The 25,408-nt window shown below is 38.1% G+C and overlaps 1 protein-coding gene across 15 annotated transcripts in view; it reads right to left on the bottom strand.

Annotated features, from left to right (window-relative positions):
* Positions 1-25,408, bottom strand: part of CLASP1 (cytoplasmic linker associated protein 1) — a 144,996-nt gene that overhangs the window by 36,285 nt on the left and 83,303 nt on the right. For 7 of the 15 annotated variants that reach the window (XM_032190583.1, XM_032190584.1, XM_032190588.1 and 4 more), the window contains 10 exons: positions 23,131-23,238; positions 19,297-19,359; positions 15,418-15,521; positions 12,904-12,927; positions 11,708-11,952; positions 8,049-8,112; positions 6,877-6,879; positions 6,485-6,648; positions 5,434-5,512; positions 4,539-4,682 (listed from right to left, as the gene is read on the bottom strand). In XM_032190583.1, coding sequence (XP_032046474.1) covers positions 4,539-4,682; positions 5,434-5,512; positions 6,485-6,648; positions 6,877-6,879; positions 8,049-8,112; positions 11,708-11,952; positions 12,904-12,927; positions 15,418-15,521; positions 19,297-19,359; positions 23,131-23,238 — 998 coding nt within the window. The remainder of the gene's footprint in view (positions 1-4,538; positions 4,683-5,433; positions 5,513-6,484; positions 6,649-6,876; positions 6,880-8,048; positions 8,113-11,707; positions 11,953-12,903; positions 12,928-15,417; positions 15,522-19,296; positions 19,360-23,130; positions 23,239-25,408) is intronic. The other 8 variants (XM_032190586.1, XM_032190597.1, XM_032190598.1 and 5 more) reach the window with 4 other exon arrangements.

The following is a 25,408-nucleotide window of genomic DNA, read 5'->3' as shown; positions in this document are numbered from 1 at the left end:
ACACATTTTCTTTGCACATCTCCAGACTTCACCTGCAAGCTAAGTGACAATCCAAGGACCGCCCTACTACCCCTTGGTCTGAGGGGGACTTGATCTTCATGAAAATACAAGTAATATAAGCACTCTACTGAGCTTTTTGATTCACTATTACATGTCTAGTTTCTTACCTAGTCCCATGCACCGTCTGTACTCAAGGGCAGCTCAGCCAAACCCAGTTATAAGGGTGACGGTTGGGGGAAAAAAAAGTTTCCCCAGTTACGTAAGTGGAAGGCAGAACACGATGTGCACATGACACGAGGCTGCCCATAATGTGTAAAAATAAAATCAGCCTTGTAAAATAAAACTACCATATGAATGTTTCATCAACAGAGAAACGAGGCAGGATACCTGGCACAAAGGACAATTTCTTCTTCCCTGAGATTTGAAGCCCAATTCACAATCATGCAAAAGTGATCTTGTCATTTATTAAGGGCAAGCTGATTGGCAGGACAGTGGGCAGTGGCACTGGCCCTTCACCTTGGGAGGCCTTGAACCCCTTCAACCTGTGCCAAGTCCAAACACCAAGATCCTGCACGTCCTCACAGACACCCCACCCCTCTGCGACACTGAGTGCTTGTGTTTAATAAAAACTTCCATTCACCCGAGCCCTGGACACGAGGCTTCCTTAGGCTTTGGCCTGAGTCAAATTAGAAGCCCTCATTCTGATTTCCACTCCTAAATTGATGTCTCCTTTCCAAAATCGAAGTATTTTCTCACACAGAACCCAATCCTGTAATCCAAATTCAGTAAGAATTTTACATTTATAAGGATTGCAAATTAACTTTGTTAGCAGTATTAGTGATAGCACAGTGCAGTCACTGACCATGACCATGTCCTCAGACCAGTCATTAACTGGGTTACCATTTTGTGCTATTTTTCTGTGTGGTAATTAACTGGCTTTTGTAGAATGATTTCACGAAATCATATATATATATGTGTGTGTGTGTGTATTATATATTATATATTATGATATATTTTTAAACAAAAATTCAACATAATTTACACCCTGTCAATAGAGAGGAAAAAAAATTCAGACGCGTTTAGACACTAGTATTTAGTGTCACATAGATCTATGCCCTGCCCGATGACATGTTCTGCTCAGGGAAAAAACAGGATTCAGCTGCATGTGTACAAATCACCAACAGGTGCTCTCACTGCATCCGAGGGCAACATTTGAACCCCATCTTAGTTTGCTGTGCAATGCAGCACAATCTGTTTCTACCTAATAGCTTTTGTTCAGCATAAAGGACAAATGTCTTTCACCTTTCTTCTACTACTGTTTGCAGGAAGTGAACCTTAACTTAAACGCATGGTAAACACCCAGAAGTATTAACAATATTTAAAACAAGACAAATATTTACCTCTGACACACTGCAGATCACCTCATTTACAACTTTAAAGCTTGACAATAATTTTGACCGTACATAATTCATTGCTGTTTTCAACAGCTTAAACGGTTTCTACCCTGAGAGGGAATCAGTACTCTATGTTCACAGTATTTTTTTTTTTTTTTTTTTTGGGTAACAGAGTTTATGTTGAGCTAGATAGATATTATTTAATGAGAACATAAAGCACTTCATGCACAACAGCATTTCCTTTGACTAAGTTTCTTTCTGATTTCCACTAGCTATAAAACATAACCCATCGTCCAATCAGACATCAGACAGGTAAATCATGCCCACTAAGTGTGCTTAAGCAGTCATCATAGGAATATGCAAAGTTTATTAATAAGATGTATTGTTCAGTTTGAAAAAGGTCTTTGGACTAGATGCCACTTTTTGTTCTATTTTTCTCCAGCATCCTAACGCTACGGAGGGCTGGGATCTCCGTGACCATCACATACAAAACAGTAATGGACACTGATATCACTAGTAGAAGGATAATCATACAATTGGCTGATAATATAACCCATTTCTTGAACAGATTCATTGATTGCTACCATCGGATAAAACCTGCATGACAAATTGCCACGTGCACACAATAGCCACACACTTTACATATTAACTGACAGCAATCTTTTATATATTTTGCTACCAGCACGAGCAAGCTTATTTTACCTTCTCTACTAAGGCAAAATCCAGACAGGGTAGTATGGCCACCACACATCCAAATGCTACTTGCATTAAGATAGCATTCAGTAATTTCAATCTAGGTAAGAACCACAGTGCCTGTGTGACTAAGTTTCCTGTAGGAAGAGCTGCTGCCTTCACAAGCAGCTGAGCACCGGGGCATTGCTGTTCTATCATCAGCTGCAGTGGTATACAAGGACTAGACTATGACAGCCAAGACTGCTCAGTACCCAAAATAAAGTTGGCTCCTGTCTTTATAGGAGCTGAGTCAATTGCACGAATTATCTCAAATCCGGATTCTATTGAAAAGATATTTTATAGTTGTTACAGGCCTCCTGTAGTACCTGAAACCTTGTAGTTTTAGTTGGTTCTCCTTCTACCCATGTTTAGGCTATGACAATGTTTTTAATCGCATGGCCTGCTCTGCACTTAGAAAACCTCAGACCTTGAAGGTTATCTGCAGAAATCCCTTCCACGACAATAAATCTTCTTGATATAAAAAGCAGTACTTTTTTTTCCAGGTTGTTGCCTCCAAAAAGGACAATTTTAATTGTGTTCTTCAGAACATTTCACCTGTCTGGGTTAGCCCTTATAGTCCTGTTCGTTACTGCATAATGAATTTATTAGTCTGTTAACTATAGTCCTGACAGAGATTATGGACAAGGATTGCTTATAAATCCTTTGTAGCAGTGTTTCTTCTAAAGCCTTTAGTTTGTACTATGCTCTTAATAAAATCATAGTACAGCAACTGTATGATGAAATAGAGATCACCTGGACATTCATTTTTAGTATCCTACATTAGCCTGACTGCACAATAATTTGAAAGCTACAGACATCAGAGGCAAATCCAAGTCACATGCAGACTTAATAAAGAGAATTTGGATTCAGTAATCTCTTATCAGCCCCCAAAGCACTTCCCCAGGTACTGCTCAGGTGGAGCTGGCTGGAAGTTTTTACCAGAGTTCTGCAAGTCTTTGAGACAGACAGACAGACACTGCACTGTGAACACACACTTCCCACACCATAACTTCACAGCTAACAGCCAAATTTTCAGCTGCTGCAGAGATACCGTTCACTCAGCTTTGCATGCAGCAATGATGACCTCTAATGGTGGAATATTTCCTCTGCTGAGAAACATGCGGAAGTTCTGCTATTTGCTTTTCAATGTATTATTCTAGTTAAATTAATTTACAACTCCCTCTTGCCTGCCACTAGCAGAGTAAACTGGTAGGGGTTTACTTGAACTGTAAAAGGGAAGAAACTGCTCTTTTGTTACTTAATTCTTTCTGACTTTGTATATGAAAATATCAAAAGAAAAATGCACATTCCAGATTTAACTCTATGAGTTAAGTCACCCTTTAAGGACTGAGACTACCTTGTAAAAACAAATTGCAGTCATGCTAGTGCAAAAAAGCCCTGGAGAAAGTCTTCTTAAAAAATAGATGAGACATTTTTCTCTAGATGTAACCAAATCTATGCCAGAAAGCAAAAAGTGTGCACACAAAGAGCTTCTTTGAAGTCCTGCCAGCTATAAGATAACGAATATTGAATATCCTATATATTCAATTCATATATATTCACATATATTGAATAATCAGGTGTGGTGCCTTTGATACCTAATCATCAATTCATCAGAATCAAACAATCAAAATAATTTTATTTCTAAACTTATAAAATACTTATATGCTATTCTAGTATTAATTCAATTCTAAGTGTATGTAGAGCATAACATTTTCACACAATCTGTATATTCTGATATGACTTTTTCTGATTTATTTATTTATTATTAGCTGGGGGGAATTGGAGGTAATTTTAAGTTGCTACAGATGCCAGGGACATCAAACAAAGTCTCATTTTTCTCTTGGGAGAGATAAGTATCACTATGTGCTCCATTTTAGCTTACCTGGCACTCGCATCTACAGCAAGGAAAAAAAAAAAGAACACGTTAACTGCATTATCTAGGACTGACCTAAATGTGCCAATTTTTTCCAGGTTGAGATAAACAGTTTTTAAAAGAAAAGAGTTGAGAACCCTTGGCAGCTTACTGATTTGTTTAGTTTCTTTTAACAATATTGCAATGCAGAAGTTGTGCTAGGTTTCATTTCAGTCTACAAAGCACTTAAATAAACAAAAATCTATAGATATTTCCAGACTGTTCAATAAAAAGCATATTTTTAAACTGTGACCCCGTTGTGTGGTAATAGTTAAGACAGCTGAGTACCTAACTAGAAAAAAATATTATTTATGAAGAGATGCTTCAGAAATGTGTCTTTACTGAATAGGCAATTCAGTTTGGAAGGCAAGGTACATGTATGTACAACTCAAACCACTACATTTTTAATTACCTTTATGACTTTTTTTTTTTTTTTTAAATCTCTTTCTCTTTTTAGAAGGAATAACTACTGCCAATACTTCAGCATTCTGACTTACCTTTCTCACATCTGAGCTCTTTGGTTCTGTTGTCCAAGTTATAATTCTAGATACAGCAAGTCTTGTCTCACTGGAGTTCACAAAGTCTGTTGGATCCATCTGTCTTGCCAAGGACTCGATATACTTCAGGATAGCAACTTTCACCTGAGAAGTGAAGATGTATTTGTTAATCCCATGAGCTGACAAAAATAGGATTATCCTATAATAAACACACATTGCTGCAGATTGACAAGACTTATGTCTTACTTGGGAAAAGAAATCCCTGTGCCATGTCTCCATGTCACATTTCAAAACCAAAAGCAACTTTATACCCAGGAAAAGTTTTGTGTAGTGAGTCTGAAATGGCAGATCAGAACTGGCTTGAAATATGTCCTTTTGTGCATTTGTGTAAGCAAATCACCATGCTGTTTCCACTCGTATTGAATATTTTAAAGTTCTGCAATGTGCCTCATGCCCATGGTTACTGTTCCAGGTGCTTCTCATGAGGCTGGAGCCTCAAAAGACTTAAACTTTGGGACATGGGAGAAAGAGCACTAGTAATTTGACATCCTGTATATTCCTGTCTCTGAAACAATTAAGTATCTTTTCCAGAGTTTACAGTGTACCTATAGCCTTGGAACAGCAACCTCCTGAAAAACAATCTGCACAACAATATCCAGTTAAGAAGATTCAGTAACAAAAAGCTCTGTTTCTTCCCCAAACCCTACATGCATTATGCATGTTCTGTGCAACAAACACTTGTTTAGGTGTGCTTAGGATCTCAGCTCTCTAGCTGTCCAGACTGAGCCTGGTCCCTGCAGTCCTGCAGGAACAGCTTTCTTCCACTTTAATTATACCTGCTATGACAAACTAAAATAACCACATTTATGCTTCAGCAAAAAGGCCTGATACTGACCTTGAGGTTTGGTGTTTGGGTCTGATCCACAATAAACCTCATCAAAATGTTAAATTGTTGATCAAATGGAAAAGAATCCCTGTCCAAAGAAAACAAAGGCAAAAATGTAATGCTACACATGCTTCCAGGGCTAAATTAACTCAATACATAAAAACTTACATAACAGAGTTCAGCACCTATCATGCTTTTCTTCTTAAGTTTACCATCAACTATTCAGAGAAATTCAAGTTTAAGTGTCACCTGATTACTCTTTTAATACTGACAAAACACTGCTAAATCAATACCTTTATATGCTGTTACTCAAACTGACTTCTGTACACTTAATCCTGTTTTTGGCACACCTGCCCATCCCCTCTTCATTTCAGGCTGTGCTTTCTTCCCTTATCTCTAGCAGCAGACTGGTTTCGCTTTCCCTCAGAGCTCCTACCTGTTTTTGATTTCTCTCTTCTTCCTTTTTTCTTCTCTATCCTGTTTCCTCCTGGATAACTATCTATTCCTACTAGTACACTCTCTTCCTACTACTACTTATTCATTTATTATCTCTTTTCCTGGACAAGCTGAACTTAATTGTAACTACATCCTGTGCTGGACATCCTTAGAAGAGGGCATAGACTACAGAACTAACTGGTGTGCAAAAAGCAGTAGCTTTCAAGGTCTTATCCTGGCGTTAACATTATTGTTTGAACACACGCAAGATGCTCTGTACTTTGTGTTAAAGCACTGTTCATATTGTGAACACCGCAAACAATTATTTTCAATCAAAAAGAAAACTGATATCCAAACACATATCCAAAAAAAACCACCCACAGACTAACAAATGCAATCAGTTGCACACTTTAAGTGTTATGCTTTACAGTTATCTATTAAAACCAAAGGCCTTTTTAATTCAATGCTTTAAATATTGTGACATAATTTCATTCTCATTTATACTGGTGTTCCTTAGGATTGAGGCCTCAAAATATACGGCTCTATGGCTTTCTAAAATGTTCATCAGATGCCCTTCTATCACCCTGTAAAAAGCTACACAGTGTTTGCCATCTGAGTACTCTACCTGGTAACATCCAGAGCTTTTTGCACTTTTGCCTGCACAGACCCCAGCAAATCTGCTCCCATTTTCTTTAGCAACTGTGTCAGGAGAACAAAAAGCCAATCCTGCAAGTCATCTTTATGAATGATGATGAAATCAACCAGGGTTTCCAGAAACATGCTGAAGACCTATGAACAAAACAACTGTCACAAAAAGGAAGGCTGTGCTTCAAATAGAAAATAATCAAAGGAGAGGGATTTAAAATACAAGTTGCAGAATGATTGTTATAGACAGTTTCATGAATGAATGATTTTAGTGACTACATTTTTCTGAAAAAAGAGACAATACACATCTAGAATGTGCTGTATTAAAATACCACACGAAACAAATGAAGAAAGAGGGTAGAATACACTTACTCTCTGTTGTGAATTCCACGGCAAAGCAGGCCATGCAACAAAACAAACCACTCGTTAGCACGCAGTGATCAAACACGATTGTTCAGATGCAATTTGTCAACATAAAAGATGCATTCATCGAGAGTTCGCATTTTCTTAATATAAAATACCTTCTCAGAGTTATTTAAAACATTATATACCTTGGATCAGATCTACTTTCCTCTCATGAAAAGTAATGCCTTTAAAGTCAACAAGTCAGGAGAACCTGGGGGCTTTGTACAATTGTATACCCTTCTCCATTCTTTACCAAGTCCTTTCCCACTTCCCAGTTTATTCTGACTTCCAAGACACCCGTTCCGCATATGTCACCCCAAATACAGAGCTCAGAAAGCATAGTGGGCAGAAATGAACCCTGAATTTATAGCAAAGGACTAAACTCTGACTTCAGTTATATTGAAGAAATTTAGTGGCTGATATTTACACTTAAAACTAATGTATTTGCTGCAGTAATTCTATAAAGGCAGTGAAGATGAGAGATCACCGCTGTCACATAGCACATATGTTGGTCAAATGTGTAATAAACCACCACCTTATCTATAAATGAGAAGTATTTTGCAAACAAATAACTATGGGTCTGAACAAGGCTATGGGCCCACCTTCTCCATTCCCTAACCTGCTTCTTTCTAAAAAATGCCTGTAAATTCCGGGCAAAGCCTTCAACTTCAAAGGACAATGTTAGAAAGAAGGAAAAGTGTGCATATTGCTGTTGTTTTAAAATAAATAAAACAAATCCAAAACAGCATCTTGTTGAGAATCCATACTGCTCGCAGGTATATACAAACCCCAGGGGACAAGATGCTTAACTATGGTTTATTACCTTTTAGACCTCACTCTATTGCGTACCACCAAGAAAATCCCTAGAGAAGTACAGATAAAACTGAACTTCTCACTTAAGGAGTGACACCCAAAAGGCATTAAGTTTTTTTGGGGAGCACGGAGTAAGATGTTCTTAGCAAGAGGAGACAGATCGAGACACTTGCCTTCAGAGTAAAACAGAAAAAAAACTCAAATTTATAAATGCCAGTTTTCCCCAGCAGATGGCAGGGGTAGAAATAAAGAATATTCATCTTGGAACGACGTAAAACATAGACACATGCTAAGTCAAGAGAATGAACCAGCCTTTGTGATCTTACCTTGCTGTGAGGGTCAGCAAACATGCGAGTAAATATTTCACATAGCCTTTTTAACTCGACTCGGCTAAAATACATAATAAGACAATAATATTAATGATAAAGCTCTAGTTACCAAAAATAGGTATAAATAGTAACAGCTGAAAGATCTGATTCTGTTTGTTTAAACATTACTTAAGTCACACTTCTAAAAACCCTCTATCTAGGTGAAGCCTTAACTGGCATTCCACCTGCTGTGATCACCAGGGTTATGACAAGAAATGCAATAAACATGTTTTAAACTCTTGAAGCCAAGCACTTTATTTTCTGTTGCTTCCATTTTCTTCTATAGTCTGTATTGCAGAAGAGAACTTGAAAAGGGAGTACTTGGGAGACATTTTCTTTCTGCATACATGCATATCAAGGTTGCTAATGCACAGAAAAACCGTGCTTTTGCAGCTTAGGAATAGGTTTGTCAGGCTTCTTTTCTGTCAGGTATTTCATTTTTTCAAGTGAAACCAGAACTTCCATGCTATTTGGGTATATACTAATCATATATATTTTGGTAATTCTCAGTAGCTTCAATGAAATCAGTCTAGAATTGCATTGTGTTAACAGCAGAACTGACTCCAGAGACTGAGAGCAGACAAATATATAGAAATTGAAGACAATCTATCAAGTAGGCAACCTACTAAATCAGAAGATCATTAAACTTACTTTACTATTAGTAGGAGATTAGGTGCTCAGTAATACTCTTTTTATACAATTAGTAAAGAGTGGTCTATTTGTAAGATACCACGCTTGAGTCAAATGCAAAACTGGTGCCACAGCTCTTATTAGCAATGTATTGAAAAACACAAGTCCTACTCTTGCTGCAATGCAAACTGCCAAAGAATGCCAAAATTTTTCTTGTTTACTGTCCAAATGAAAACAGAGCAATAAGGTAACATTTCCTGCGTACTATGGATGTGATTAGGTATTTTTTGCAACTACTGTGAAACCAGAGTAACTACTGAAATGCATACTGATTGCTCAGAGGAGAGCTGCTTAGATTGTGATTATATATACCTTCCATCCAGAAAGATGTTAATTTACATTTCACCTATATATTTTCAGATATATATAGCCAGAATGTGAATAGTTTATAACTGTTTCATGTTAGCTTGTTTATAGTAATAAGTTGTTACTGTAAACTATTATAATACTTTATAGCATAGCAATGTATTTTTCAAATAGATTTGTGTGTGAAAGTCTAATCAAATTTAAAAATGGCACAAAGACAATGGTCTGCCCAAGAGCTTGATGTAAAGAAAAAGTCCTCGTAACAATGCCAAAGCAAGCTGCCAGCTTCATTCAGGATGAGACTGCACTGCCTCTAAACAACTGCCCTGCCATGCTGTCTTCATGCAGACTGCTGCTCTCAGAATGAACTATTTATTACTTTAATGAAATTTCTTTGGGGACAAGGGTTATATGAAGACCGCATGTGTAAGCATCTGTCTTCCAAAATCTTGCTGAGGTGACAAAGCAAGCGCTAAGCTAAAACAAGCAGTGGAAGAACATTTCCTTAAGGGACTTGTTGGCCTTGTGTTGTTTGGAAGGCCTGGCTGGGGAACCCTCAGAGAACTAGGCCACACGAAGCCATATGAAGCAATGAGGATAGGTGTGTGCTTTGCAAGCTCATCTTTCTGGATATATAAATCACTGCTAACACAGGATCCTTCAGATCCGAGTACTAAAGAAAACCTAGCCACATCACTGCTTTATGTTAAATTTGTTATACCACAACAGAAGATATCAGGTTTAATTACAGACAGACAGACTTGCCACTTGGACTAATGACCTTGGTGATGTTCTCCATGATGCCGTGAGAACACGATGAAGCAATCTGATCATTAGTACAGACACCAAAACAACCCTGAGCCAAGGTGTAAGCAGAACAAAAGCAAACTGAAAGGAAATATAAAGAACTAAAAACAGTATCAAATTTTCAAAAAAAAACAACTCTGCAGGGTGTAGTTTCTGGGAAAGGTTTATAAACTATTCAGGATTGATGCCAAGAAAACTTGCTAGCTTAAGGGACTAGTGACAGCAGCACAGTTCAAACACTGCAACCAGCAGAAATGAAAACAACAGTTCGGTTCTATTGGCATTTCTGCTAAGAATTACTAATGTGGATAAACAGTCCATCGCCCAATCTTCTCAGTATTTCCTGCCTTGGAATTATCACCCAGCACATACAAAACCTTGGTTATTCTCTTGCACTTCTGTGGCAAAAAAAGAATCTCACCCAACTTTTTCATGCAAGTATATGAGGTGCCACAGTTTTTTCAGACAGCTTGTTAAAAACAAAGGAAAAAGAAAAAAGACAGCATTCATGTAGGAAGTATTTTTTAAAATACTCATAAACAGACCACATCAAAAGGCATGCCTGACCTAAGAATTCTAACCACTATATTAAAAACCTGAAGTGCTTCCCACTTACAGACCGCATCACATCATGGGAAGTGCTAGAATGTATTTATGATGGCAGGAGAATAACCTTTCTAGACTAGCTCTCAGTGCATTTTTATTCAGCCTGTTAACAAAGGCTGTAAAATATTTTCAGCTACTGTGAAGACCTTTTAAAATTGAAACAATTGCACAAATCTAAGAAGGTAGGCAGTAAGCTATTCGACAATCACTTATAAACTTTGTCATAATTTAAGTTTTATATAAAAAAACTTATATTAAGTTTATAATATTCATAACAAAAATTAAAATGTCAGAGCTATTTGTGAATGCTATCTTCAAGGGAGCAAAAGAAGCAACTTGTTTCCAAATTCTTTCACCATAAACTTAAGAGTAAAAAGTCTGTAGCATGAAAGCCAGTTAGTTAATGTGATTTGGTGTCTATAGCTAGCATGACATAGCTGTGTGAAGTTTCCCTATGACTACTGCATAATTCTAAGATCTGTTTTAATGGGTGACATGCCAAAGGTGTTTGAAGGGTTTATTTGGCTTTCTACAAGGTCAAAATGTCTCTCTCCTACTACAGTTTCAGAGTTGGTACACCTACTTCATTGCCTTAAGAAACTTCCCTCTACATTGTAAATTACACCATTTACAGGAGACTCAAGCTTCTGATATAAGATTTTTCAAGAGTTACAAATAATTAAACCTGATGTGCTCACAAAGAGTCACAAATAATTATGCCTAACTCAGCCCTCATAAAGAGCCAAAGAACACCCAACACACTGAGAACATCATTTGATCTCATCTTTGAAATACACACACCCTGAGTGGTTTTTAGAATAATGAAGTGTTTGCTTCACCAACTAAGCTGCTGGGAAAGAAAATTTACTGAAGATTCAAATGGTCTAATGTAAAAATAGTACCACCCTTGGAGTAAATTTACATTGCCATCATTGTGGGAAATCTCACTGTGCTGCAACAAACAGGAGGCAGAAGGCAGAGCACAGAAAACCATATGCCCGAGTCCCATCTACATTACTACTACAAATTTCACACAAACAGTAGTGATGACAGCTAAATTCTTTCTGAAAGTAATTAACTCCCACACTGTGGAGACAGCTTTCACAGCTGTTAAAGGTGCTATGTCTACACGAGGCAAGTACATATACTGACTTCTGGCTATAGCCATCTCCCTTGAATGACAGACAATACAAAGCTACGAAGGTCACCTCAGCGTCCGCTGGCTTTTCAGTAAGTTCTGAAGACCTATGAGCCCCTCCTTCCTTTCAGACCAGTTGGAGCTGGCACAGTGGTTCAGGACCTCAGCCACATCTTCAGTCTGCCGCAGGTAGTGCGGAATGCCCCCGTTCCTGGAACCATAGGAGCGCTCGGAGCAAGCACTTGATGCATCACTGTTAGCGTCGTCATCTGAGTACATCCCATAGGGTTCATATCTTCTTCTCACAGGCTTTTTCTGGAAGAGGGGAAACTCAGTGTAAGTAAATTATATATAATTACATCAATTCCCAATGAAAAGTGTTCTATCTATAACTACTAACAAAGGAAGATTAATGCTATTGTTATAGTGGCATACATGTATATAGATAGATGTCACCGAGCACTGCCTGCTTACCTCTTTCAGTAGAGCAAGACAGATCCCAGTGATTTCAGTGAGAATATTAAAATGAATGGGGGAGCAAGGACTGCCTTCCCCAGCACAAGAACTAGATACTTATGCCCAGAGGAATTAGCTACAAGTAATGAAACATATTGTTTTATTGTAAATAAAGGTCAGTTTCATTGTTACAGGTTGTGACCATACAATCTCTATTTCAAGAAAAAAGATAAGGAAGAAAAAGCTGAAGGAATCTGTGCTGGCATGCACAGTCACTTTGATATTGATAGTGAAGTGACTCTAGAAATGCACTGGGATACAGGCCATCACAATTCTCTGTTAGTTTGGGCAAGATTGGTTTTTTGTTTGTTTGTTTGTTTTTTAAACAGAGGTTCCTAAGGGAGTTGAGTAATCAAATCCCACTCATTTCCATAGCATGGCATAAGGGGACCTAATTCCCTTAGGTAACATCTTGAACAACCTCAGTACTTACAGAATGGATGTTACAGTAATTTTGATAGCAAAACAAATTGTATACTATAAAGTAAACTCTTAAGTGAACCTTGACAGAACAGGATTGATACAACCATGTATCAGAGAAGATTGCCTATATTCTACAGTGTTTGCTACAGAATTCCTTCCAGTGTCCAGTCCTGCAGTTCTCAGACTTGTGAAGCCAGCAGAGTTTTGCTTCCACTAGGACTGCAGGAATGAAGCGTAGAAATTAACTCAAGTGCAGTATCATGGGTGTTAGCAACAGGCTGGGGAAAGTTTGAAAGTAGAAATAAAAAGTCAAGAAAGCACTAGTACCTTGCTCCTGGAGTCTCCTAACAGCTGTAGAGGCAGGAAAATATTGAAGGGTGGGAAAAAGCATAGAGAATTATGTCAGAAGCTTATGTAGGGTTTTTGTTTTTGCAACAAAAATGTATAGCAAATGTGTCTTAGCAAATTAAAAAAACACAGTTTATGCAAAATAAAAGTGGGTATAATAATGCCTGGCATTATTTCCTATCTGCTGCACTAACACATATATCCTACAGTTTCTATTAGAGAGCTTGGAAGTGAAATTATCTGTTAATAAATTTCAGATGGCAGATCTAAACGCAGCACCTCTCTGCCTGCTTTTCAGAAACATTGCTCCTGAAAGAGACCAGTTTTGGGGAGTGATTTATTTCCCTACACGTTATCGCTAGCTTTAGATTTTAGAATCTTAAAGAAATTCTGATGTCAAGGAACCACTATCTACAATACAGCACATTTAATCAACTTCACTTAACCAGATTCTCTTTCATCCCACAGTTCTTACACTGCGCTTTTTTTGAAGCTTAGCTCTTTTAAAGACAACCTGGCTGGCACCAGTGACTTAAAGGCCTTAATGCCGAAATTTCCATCACCCTTTGAGCTTTTCTGACAGATCCGAGCACTGATTCACAGTATAGACAGTGTGCTTTTAGGCCAAGTCCAGCTCTTGAACAGAAGCAGTGGATCCAATGAGAACTGTAATGCACGGAGCAGAGGGCATAGAATGACCCGCTGTGTGCTTTGTTTAAACTTGAGTATTTGGCCAAGGCCATCTCTGGAGAAGTTCTTTTCACTTCCTACTGGAGGAAAAATAATACTTGTCTGAGAACATGGCTCCTGGGTAAAAGCTGGCACCACACTACTCTCTCAAAAGGAGCCCAAAACCAGCTCTGTAAATTGTCTGTTGAGAGAAGACAACTAAGGAAGAACAAATTGGGGCGGTGGGAAAGAAGGGGTAAATAAGATCGTATCGCATCCCCTGAGATCACACCAATTCAGACTGATCAGCCAAGGTAACAGAACTACTTACTCTCCAGCTAGACTCAAGGCTTTCCCTTCTAAATGTTTAACTCTTTAAATAAGATTTTAACATTACAGCATAACGTTACCTAGTTTAAAAGAGTACAATATTTAAAAGACAACTCCATAAGCATGGCTGCAGATTAAGTCACACCGAGAGATCTTGGTGACCAGCAGTGAATTGGAACACCACCGTGATCCTCTTCTCCCACAAGAAACCAGTATTCACCAGCAGTTCACATTCTGGGATAAGGTCTCGTTTCATTTACACAGGCAAACCATCACCTTTAATTATGCTGTGAAAAACTACAGTGGCAAATTTGAGGTGCTGAGAGCAGAAACTGGCACACAAGCCGCTGAATTTGGTAATGAAACTGCTCAGCTAAAAATTTAACCCCCTAGAAGTAACAGAACCATCTGTGATATGCTGTCCTAACTCTGCATGATTCACAAGCACTGTTTTATTCTTATGGAAAGAGATTTATTTATTTTTAATGACACTTCTCTGAGTACTCTAATAATACTCTAGAAAAGGAAGCGACGTGAGCTGGTTGACAATCAAATACAAAAAGGCAAATGATGTTAGCCATCATCAGAGAAAGTAAACTAGGAAATGGAGAAAAAGAGCATCTTTCACAAACTATGGGGCAATATTTTTTTTTTCTTGAGGGAAGATCTGAGGTATCTGCCTTGGATACACCAGGAAATCCTTCCCTCAGCTCAGGTGTAGAGCTGAGGAAGACCCAAGGTACACTGGTACCCAGACAATCCTGTAGAATAATTGCACCTGCCTCTATACACTTTCTTTCCCCCCGAGACAAATGCAAAAGCTTGTGATAACACCCATCTTCGGAAGAGCAGAATACATTTTCTGGGTTCTGCCCAAGAGATTTTATACTACAATAAGATTATACAGGACAATAAAAGTTAAAAAATGGTAATAAATCACCAAATGTTTAGAACCACTGGGAGCACACTACACAAACACACTTCAGTTTAACTGCATGAGATGGTACCAGTTACAGACAAGCCAAGCTATGAGCCAGGTGCAAGTAACAGAGCAGGAAGTGGCAGAGCTCTCAACTCTTCTTGAAACCAAATCCAGAATCGACACTAGAAGAGAACACTGCGTTTTCCAGACAAAATCCTCATGCAGTTAATGAAATTAATGCAAATCCCTTCACCACAGGCACTGAGCACTCCTATGTTGCTGCATACGTCTTCCGACAGCAAAGTTAAAGCCAAACAGCTGACTCAACCCATCCCGCAGCTCCAGCATTGAGCCTCGTCAGTCTGTTTGTTAACTGCGGAGAACTGAGGTGGAACGAGGAAACGAATGCTGCTGCCAATATACCCAAACACGACACAACACAAGGTAACTAACTCTACAGCATCAGACACTGGCACATTCAGAACAAAGCTACTTAGAAAGAGGAGAACGTACGTACAGGTAACTTTAAGCCACTTTCCGGTGTCGGAAGCATTTTGTATTTTTCCTCTTACCAGTGCATCAGCCACAGCAGCCTCCAGATCTGTGCTTGTGCTCAGGACTCGCATGGCATTCACAGAAGCAGGCATCCTGCCTGGCTGTCCGAGTCCAAACCGGTCTGCACAAAAGACAACATTGAAAGGGACTGTTAAATGAATTCACATTCACTTGGAATCCTAATCAGGTGTCTGAGCAGCACTCCCCAAAGGCTCTGGGAACTCTCAGTGCTTTTTCATTAAAGACTCTTTTATCCACAACTCTACGGAGTCTGCCATGACAGTAAGAAATAAACTATTGTTTGGTGGGTCCCAGAGACAATTCCAGGTCCTCGGGGCATGTCTTTTTTTTTCTTTTTCTTTTTTTCTTTTTTATTTTTTTTAAGCTGGGAAGAAGGGTATCTATTTTGTGTTTCCTTTTAACAGAAGTTGTTTCAGTTTTATTTTAATGTCGGAGGCAGACATGCAGGTCCCAGTCTGTCTCTTCTGAGAAATGAGCAGAAGACTTCTCATTAACTTCAGAGAAACAGAATCGTGCCCGGTGTCAGGACATGTTAATACCAGAGCACTCATCCATCCTGCAGCTTTTTCTCAGGCAAGGACGTGAGATTAGCAGCAGCAGATTAGCCTATTTTATGTTGTAAGGCTTGATTAACCAGTAGAATATCACCCTATGCCCCCCAGAATAAAAATAAAAGGCTTATTATTTGTTTGTGAAGTGACTCCAATTTTTGTTTTATTACTGTTCTGGTGAAGCAGCTTAAATGTACATTGGACTGAAACACAATTTTGAAATTTTGAGAAACCAAAACTGATTTATTTATTTTTTTCCTAATCAAACAATACCATCTTTCTCCCCTTGAATTTGATGGCAAAGCTCTCAATGGCATCCAAAGCAACAGGATTGGGTCCAAAGTGCCATTTACATTCCCAGTATTAATTAGCTTACTCATCATTTGCCCAGAGTCTGAGAGAAATGTTACTGAAATGAGTATCTTTGAGCAAAAGCCAAATTCAGAAAGCCATCACTAGCAGGGACATGGCAGAATCAACGACTTGAGGATCACTGGGCAGGCTCTGTCCGCGTGGCCCTTGCAAATTACAGGAGATGAGATGCACTATTTCTGGATTCCTGGCTCGTCTCTAACCAGAAAGAGATGGTTTTCAGCAGAGTTTTTGCTTCTACCAGGGGCTGTCTTTGCTCACTCCTTCTGGGACACACCTAACCCCTGTCACCTGCCAATAAGAGTTTTGCCAGCAATTTCAAAGGTGAACAAATCAAGACCTTCAGCTGACCCACACTGAATGCAGTCATCAAGCAGACAGAGAGAGGGATCAAGTCTCTTAGGTCTTTTATTAGTTCATCTATATTTAATTTTATGAAGGAAAACGACTGTTTCTTAAGGTACGTAACTAATTGTGGGTTTCCACAAGAATGAACATTATATTCAGCAGCTCACTGTATTTATTTTCAAAAACTTACCACAAAGCATGAAGCTTTGTGATAAGATAAGGCTCTTTAGAAGCCTACGGCACTGAGATCTCTTAGGGAAATCAGCTCATACTGACCTGCATCAGTTAAATATGAGACTGAAGCTTGCCAGTCTCCCATCCTAACTTTAAAGCTGTACCTGAGTATGTCAGAGCAAGGATTAAGCTACTGAGGGGAAAATAAGAAAGATTTGATAAACCTAAAATATTTTACTGAGAAAAAAAAATGTAGATTAGCATGTATTTCAGAAACATTAGCAAAACTTACTGTTTCCCAGCTATGCAACCAGACAAGACATTTCTGATTTACAACAAAAGCACATTTTCTACAAAACACATTACAAGAGGGAAAAAAAAAACAAAAACAAAAACAAACATCTTAAAACTACTGCCAAAAAAGTAATCAAATCATGACATTTCACAAAGAAATAAAAGTTGTGTGTGTTACTACTATCCCCTTTTTTAATGCACTTGGGTTGAAGATTGTTTCCAATATTTAGTTGAAACAGCACTTCATCCCTAATGTGGAAAGATCTGTATACTCTTAATGGAAGCACAGAGAACATGGCAATGCATTCAGTCAGATTGAAGCTGAAGTCAGTGCTACAGAGATGAATACTATAACGATGTAGAGAAGACAAGTATTTTCCTATGTGCAAATTACACCTGGTATAGTACGAGAGCTGCAAAGTTCTGGACTCAGTTTTATGTTTAAACCCAACTAGATGACATTACTCAAGCCGTCCTGAGATCAGAATTTGGCTTTATAGCTTTGAAGTAACATAGCATCATATAATACCATTGTTACTCGTTTTCACGTTAATTTAGCATTACATTAGAAAAGGGAAGATAGTTTGTTTTTTTGTTGTTTCGGTTTTTAAATGAAGAACAGAATGACAAAGTAATTCAATTGTAGATCAGTTTAAATACCCAGCACAAAATAAAATGAAGCTGTTTAATCAAATTGAGTAAGTATAATATGGCATGCTGACTTTTATCTGACCCCATAGCTATCAGGATTTTTTTTTAAATACATCTTTCGGTGATGTCTGAATTCATAACACCCAAAGTCACCCTGGGGTTCTCCCACACTGCTGCCACACCTGAATGCAGGAATTAGATCTTAGGAGGGACCTCAGCATATCTCTAACGTAGGGATGGGGACACATTTGACTCCAGGAATAACCAGTGTAGGCAAGCCCAATCTTAACGTCAAGATATAAGCTGGGCAGTGTGAGCTCTGACCACATTTGCTTGTCTCCCTAGATAGATTAATTACACTTGTTACTTGGTGAAAAATCACAAACTTCTTTTTTCCCCCCTGAATTTGGCACTTTCTAATTCACATTCTAATTGCTGCTTTGAAAAATGCAAGAGTCAAATCTGCTTGCATCATTTCTGCAATTACCTGATAAGAGAAATGTTTTTGAAAGTTTTAGTTAACTGACACAATTTAACTGCACTTAAGAGAAACAGAACATTTTTCACTCCCTACCTGAGAGGGGTTAATTAAATAACTTTTACTGTCACTAATTCCTTATGCAATTTTAGCATCCGAGCAAACACTGAAGCCCTCATTCATCTTCTACATCATCTTTGTCCCCACAATTAAGTTCCCATTGACCCCAAACTAGCAGCCCTCAATTTACTTTTAAGACTTCTAGTGAAATACCCTGATTTCAAGGGAGCTTCAGGAACTGCACAACTGCAAATCCAGCACTGGGGTGGGGAACAAGGCAACTGGAATCTGCAGATTTTTCTCATTATATCGATGCATTAATCTCCAGATGCAGTGCCCCATGAAATTAATGGAAGCATTTTTCCCCACAGCTTCCATGCTCTTTGGATAAGGTATTCAGTATTATGTGGAGAATGGATCATGTATTATACTCCAAAGTTCATTTTGAAAGCTCGTCAGGTGCTTAATTCTTGCTGCTTTTGTGAATTTTGGACAGGATCCTGCAAAGCACTTCCATTAACAGAGACTGGAGTCTGAAAAATTTCATAATAAATGGGTTAAGACCCACTGGGATCCGGTCTTAAACACTGGGAACTGCTACACTGCTTAAGAGGAAATATAAACATAAATTGCAAGGACTCTGAATCATTCGGGATTTAGCCCATGCTATACAACTGATCCAATTTACAGGAGAATTGAGAAAGCCCTGGATGATCACCCTTTGTTTAAACACTGCTCACAACGTTCCTATAATACACAAAATTAAAAAACATTCAATAAAATAAATTCAAAAGAAAAAGTCACGTTGAACAGAACAGAACAAAAAGCCTCACAGCGGTGAGAAGCACATGCCAAGTGCTGGCTGATGCACATGACAGCAAATGTTAAAATGGTGTAAAACAAGACTACATATAAGAAGCAGAGTCATGCAGTTAGCGCTTGTTCACCTGACTGCCCAACAGAATCAGCAGTGGAGAGAGCACTAGTGGACCTGGAATGACGTCGAGAAGCTGCAAGTAGAAGGAATGGCAACACCCACAGGATTAACATACATTTAACCCAAGACAGAAAATGCCACAATCCAAGGGGGATGCAAGTGACCACTACCAGTAAACGTGTCTCATAGCGACAGGGAAATGACGCTGTATATGAATGCATAACAGATATAGTGCAAGCCCCACAGTGATACCTCCGTCTGTAGCTTCTCCTCCCTCTCCCCCATGACCATAAACACGATGCATGACAAAACTCATTTGTAACGGTCCCAAACCCGGTGCAGTTCAGCAAAGAAAACCAGTGTGCATCAGTCCCATTCCAGAAGCACAGGTCTGGAAGATGACACCATGAGAACGTGGAGCATATAACCACAGAGCAGGATTTAGATTTGTCTGATCTAAACCCCACAGTGAAGCCATGATAAATGATTAGAAATTGTGCTTGCAGCATTTTTCCAAAACACTGGAGCCTGTGCACAAGAAAACAACTTTTACAAAGAGAATGAATAACCACAGAAGTAGGAAGAGTGCAAGGAGTCATACAGGGAGGCCACTCAACCACTGCCCATTAGGTGCTTTGGTTTGGGCTTTTTTTTTTTCCTTCAAGTAAACATTCATACTGTAGCAGTTGCTACTACCGATGGTCTCTTGCTTTAACAAATTTTGCATATTGTTTCTTTATTCTAATTATATACCTATGTGCCTACACAGATATTGATCAGAACACGCACGTGGGAGCATCTAGAATCACCCCGTTTGTAAACGAACTGTTAACAGCAACAGAGAAGGCAGTAGCACAAAAGTTGAAGCCAAACACAGCTCCCACTTCAATTCCCAACTGTCAGCAGCAATGAATCACAAAATGCCTTTGGAGAGATTTTCAGTTCTTGGATTCAGCATAAAGGTGAGATACTTATGAAGGCAAATGGGAAGCCCAGCCATTTCTGAATTTCAGCAATTTAGCTTCTCAAAAAAGTTTTTGCCTGTGTCTAGCAATGATATGCTCACTTAAAAGTGAGCATAAAGCAACTGACCCAAGAAACTCTGCCCTTGTGAGCAGTTTGTCATCAGACTCACTTGAGGCCTTGGTGCTTTAACATCATGACTAATACTGTCAAGAAACTGAAAAAATGAACCCAAATCACCATGTAATACAAATAAGATTTGTCAGTAGTGCATATACACGTGCAATAGAACAGGTGTAATGCAAAGCATCTGCAAACAAATACTAATATAACATGAAAGAGAAATTAGCAACATGAGAAAATTCAAGGTCTCTCCCAGCTGTGACAGCTTGGCTAAGAGCTCTACACAATATGCAATGTGGTCTTTAAATATGTAGAACACATGCGTTTATTCAAGAGAACGATCCCGCTGACACTGTAACTTAAGGAACATTTCCAGGATCAGTGCCGGATTACAGACTGAACCTCACAAGCAGAACTCTGAGCTTGTGATTGCTTTCTTCTGCGCCATCCAACTGTGCCTCTGTGGCTGTCACTGCAAGATCAAGGCCCAAGAAGGAAGAGCCATAATAAAATAAAAATTAAAAAATCACATCTCTGCAAGGAGACTCAGTGTACAGTGACTCTTCGCTCTTATTTTCAGCCTTGAAAATAAGCAATTTGCAAGGCCAGGATGTCAGTGTTGACACTGATCATAATAGTGCTAAATGCAAGAATACTGTCATTTACATATAACTAGCTTCAGTATAATTCACTTACATAAAGTTAATCTTATATTAAGTTATTTCAGCATTAACATAAAATGAACTGGATTCTAAAAATATTGTAGTGGAATCGTCCTGTTTTAGCTGAAATTGCTATATATACACACACATTTCTGTGAGATGAATTACAAGTTACAAAATTAAGCTGACATACATTTAAGCTTGCAGCATTTCAATGAAAACACAAGAAAAAAAGACAGCAGGATAACAACAATACTGGCATAATATTACATTGATACTTTCTCCCCACTTTCAATCCTCCCATTAATTACTTCTCTAACATCTGCATTTCTAAAAATGCAATCATCTTCAGATAATTAAATATCATTAGTTAAAAATGAAATGCTCCTCCTCCCACAACGAAATTTGTTGCAACCACTGTAATAGACATCTGTAACTGAAATTTCATATTCAGTGTACAAGTCAGACCCCGTGGTGCACCAAATTCACACCAACTGTGATTCTGGTACACTGCATTTATTTTTCAAAGCAAGGGCCCAGAAGACTGTATCTCAATTAATTTCACTAATATAGAGAAAGACAGTACAATAATAGAATATTAACAAGTTAACCCTGAAACCCACATGCCCACACACACACTGGGTGAAGAAAACAGCCTCATTGAAACAAGACAGGTAACTATAAAAACAAGCATATTTACCACCCCTTCATGGCTCTGGTATTAAATCAGCTTCATTTAATCAATAAAAATTAATTAATCTACCAAAAAGAGCTATGAATGAAGTTCTCAGTACTACTCCACTCATTTCTCAACAAAAATTGTGATAAATGCAGATAAAGCAAATCGATTTCATAGCTCAATAGATTAAATGAAGTTTTGAACTCAAAAGCCTCTGGAAGATTCCACTCTACATCACTGAAGTCAATGGGAATTTTGCCAATGATTTCATATGGATGAAGACAATGAGCCTCTCCACTGATAGCATTTGAAGTTGAGATGAACACATGAATGACAATAGCTATGTAGATTTAAACAATTATGCAAAATACAGAATATTTAACTATGAGAACCAAATTGGAAATTTTTGTCCATCTGTTCGTATTTTTCATAACCTTTTCTATTTGATTTGTTGGAGAATTAGGCCCAAAATGCTACCTAGACATTACTTCTTATAGCTGTATTTTGTCACTGTGCAAAATAAATCTTGTAATAAATTCTTCAATCTTGACCACATCTCTAAGAGCTTCTTTCTCACTTTTAATACCACATGCACATCGATGAAATTACTATGTAAAGGAAAAGGGCCTGGAGATAAACTACATTTCATTATGTCTGAGATGACAAATATTTCGTACAACAAGCAATGTATTTGGTTGAATATATATGATATGACATTTGATCAGAAACATTAACTATTCTGTTTTCAGCCCTGTGCAGAATAAAACTTCTGCATATGTTAAGTGTAATGAGATTTTCTATTTGTACTGTACACTTAAGCTGCATGATGATGCTCCTTTAAAACTTCATCTTTTCCACGATTTTAGTGTGCTTGAAAGCTTCCTGCACATGCAACTTGTTAAATTCATGACTGACGTTGTATAAAACCTCTACAAAAAGAGAGCTTCCACCTCTTTATTGTAGGATTACTAAATTCTAATAATAGAAATGAAACTTTTGCTGTACTTAGCTTTAAGAAAACCAGATCATGAATAAATTTACCCAACAATAGACTATGATGCTACTGACTACTTCACTGTGACCTAGAAAATAAAGGCTTGCTCTCCCACAGATTACCATCAGAGCTGTAAAGTGAAGCACAGCAGCCCCACACAAACTGATTTAATGAAATTGAAAAAATACAATTCAGGCTAAACTACTTTCATTCTAACCATAAAATACTGCAAATCAGAACTGAAGCATGCAGAAGAAAACAGAAGGGAAACAGGGTTGGAAATAGGGATTGTGTCAGGAATCCAACAGAGGACAGAAAACAAGCTCATTCCACCTGGCAGCATCTTGAAAGGGCAATAAGAACAAGGGGGGGAGGAAAGGAAAAAAATTGACCCTTAGAGCTCCAATGCCTACGTGTACTCACCAAGTGGAGGAAAGCCCCGAGCAGGGCTTGTATCTCGACTGCTCTCACGGCTGGTATCGCGGCTGCACCCCTGACTCATGCTGGGTCGGGGGATACGACTGCTCCGTGCTAGCATGCAGCATGGAGAGTTTCAGAGAAGGTGAACAAGTTTAATGAGGACAGAAAAGCTCAAAGTCAAGTCACATTTCTGTTAGTTATGGTAATTATTACATTAGTAATTATCACTTGCAGCAGCCAGCTCAGGCCCTTACAAACCGACTACGTTACACGCTGAGCTGTGTTTGTAAGGTGAAATTTCAGCAGTATTAAATGTCTGGTTGACAGTATCCTTTTTTCTTAAACAACCTAAGTTCTGTCATTCAAGTAGAGCAGGAGATCTTCAATCATTTAGGGAAGCTCTACAATTACAAAGCATGCAAAACAGATGGAGGTAAAAGAAACCCTTACAGAAGATTTTTTCCTTAATTATAAGATAAGACAAACACCCTTCTGGAACAAAGAAGAAGCACTTTTAACCAGATTAAAAAATGCATAAGTCACAGTACCAGTATAATATCTTGCATAGATTTGGCTTTTGCAAGTATAGTTTTGTCATGAACAAATACCCTTAGAAAAAAAAAAAAAAAAAAAGTGTATTGTACAGACTTGGAGAGAGATTTTTCCCCAATTAAAAATAATGGGGGAAATCAAGACCCTAAGTACCTGAAAGGTAAAAAGTGGTTTGAATTTTAAGAGTTTCTTTTTCTTTTTCTCTCTTTTTTTTTTTTTTTTTAAATGAATGCTAACTTCTGATCCTCAAACATTTCTAAAACCTTGTAATTATGGTTTTATATGCATGCATATTGCAACACATGCATACTTAAGGAGAGCCTTTATATTCTTTGCTTTTACAAAACCCTGCATCAACAGGGCTTATCTGTGGTCCGGCAGCTACCAATGTTCAATTTCCCACAGCCTACTGGGCTCCTGCCTGTCAGCTGTGTCACAAACTCATATGCAGTCTTCATTTGGCCAAATGCACGGTAGAAAACAGAATATTAAGCTGCTTTCATAGTGAAAAGCAATGCCATTGGCTTTAGCTGAAGTTTTGTCCAAGAAGGAAAAACAGAACTAGACCCTTAAGAAGGTTACTTAACATTAAGGATTTGAATTTTACAATTTTATAAAGGGTATTTAAATTTCAGGTATTTAAATTGTAAATTAAAAAAAAATAATAAAATTCAGGTATTTAAAACTGGTTTATTCCTCTGCAACACTTTTGTATGTAAAAATGACAATTGTCCAGAGTATATCTTAAATTCTTTAAGTGCTTCTGTGGGCTCATCAAGAAAGGGGATCACGCACATTCATGTGGCTCCTCTTTTTGATAAGAACATTTATATACTTGAGAAGAACCACACCAGAATATAATGCCTAATTTTGAATGGTCTGTTATACCCTGGGTGTGTTAATATCCTTTCAAGCAAAACAGTACAGAACCAAATAGAAACCTTCATATTTAGGCTTTAAAATTCAAATATAAACTACTGCCAGATTCTTTGTCAAATCCCTCCCAAATTTGTAAACCCCAACTAATATCTTAGATGAATTAATGGTTCTGATGGCTGAACTTTGATGTCAGACAATACAAGATGAGATATTGACCAAGTTGGTTAGATCGCCATGTCTAAAACTTCTGAGTGAATTACATGGCCTTGTAATAAGACAGACTAAATAATGAAGTGGATGAAATTACGGTCCCCAAGTACAATAATCCCACCTCACGTTTACAAGAAAAAACAGCTGTCAGGTGAACTACAGGTGAAAGTAATACTCTGAAGTCTTCCACACAAATACTTGCTTGAAATTGAGGGCTCTTTAGAAGCCAACTTCTCATTCTTGGGTCTCATGCTTCTATGTAGATAATGGTAGCCTTCGCATCACATTTGCACAAAGTCATTTCTCTCAACAGAGAATATTTTATCAATCTCTCTATAACACAATCCTACTAAATCCAGCAAAGGCTCTCTAGAGAGGGGAAGATGTGAATGATTAAAAAATTTAATTAATGTACATAGTAAATCCTTGTTCCATTACTTATGATAATAGAAGTATGAATTTAATGCAGTTAAAGTGCATTTAGAAGTCTAATAGGACAATGCCACAGATGAAACAATATTGACTGCACAAACAGAGGGAATACAAAACTCAGTAACGTGTACTTCGTGAGCAGTGGTCAAACAAAGATTTGCATGTTACTGGATAGAGATATAAATGAAAAAAAGAATGGATTGAAAAA

This window comes from Aythya fuligula, chromosome 6 (assembly GCF_009819795.1).
Source record: "Aythya fuligula isolate bAytFul2 chromosome 6, bAytFul2.pri, whole genome shotgun sequence".
NCBI classification, from domain to species: Eukaryota; Metazoa; Chordata; class Aves; order Anseriformes; family Anatidae; genus Aythya; species Aythya fuligula.
The sequence above is the reverse complement of the archived record's forward strand: the minus strand, read 5'-3'. Positions and strand labels throughout refer to the sequence as shown.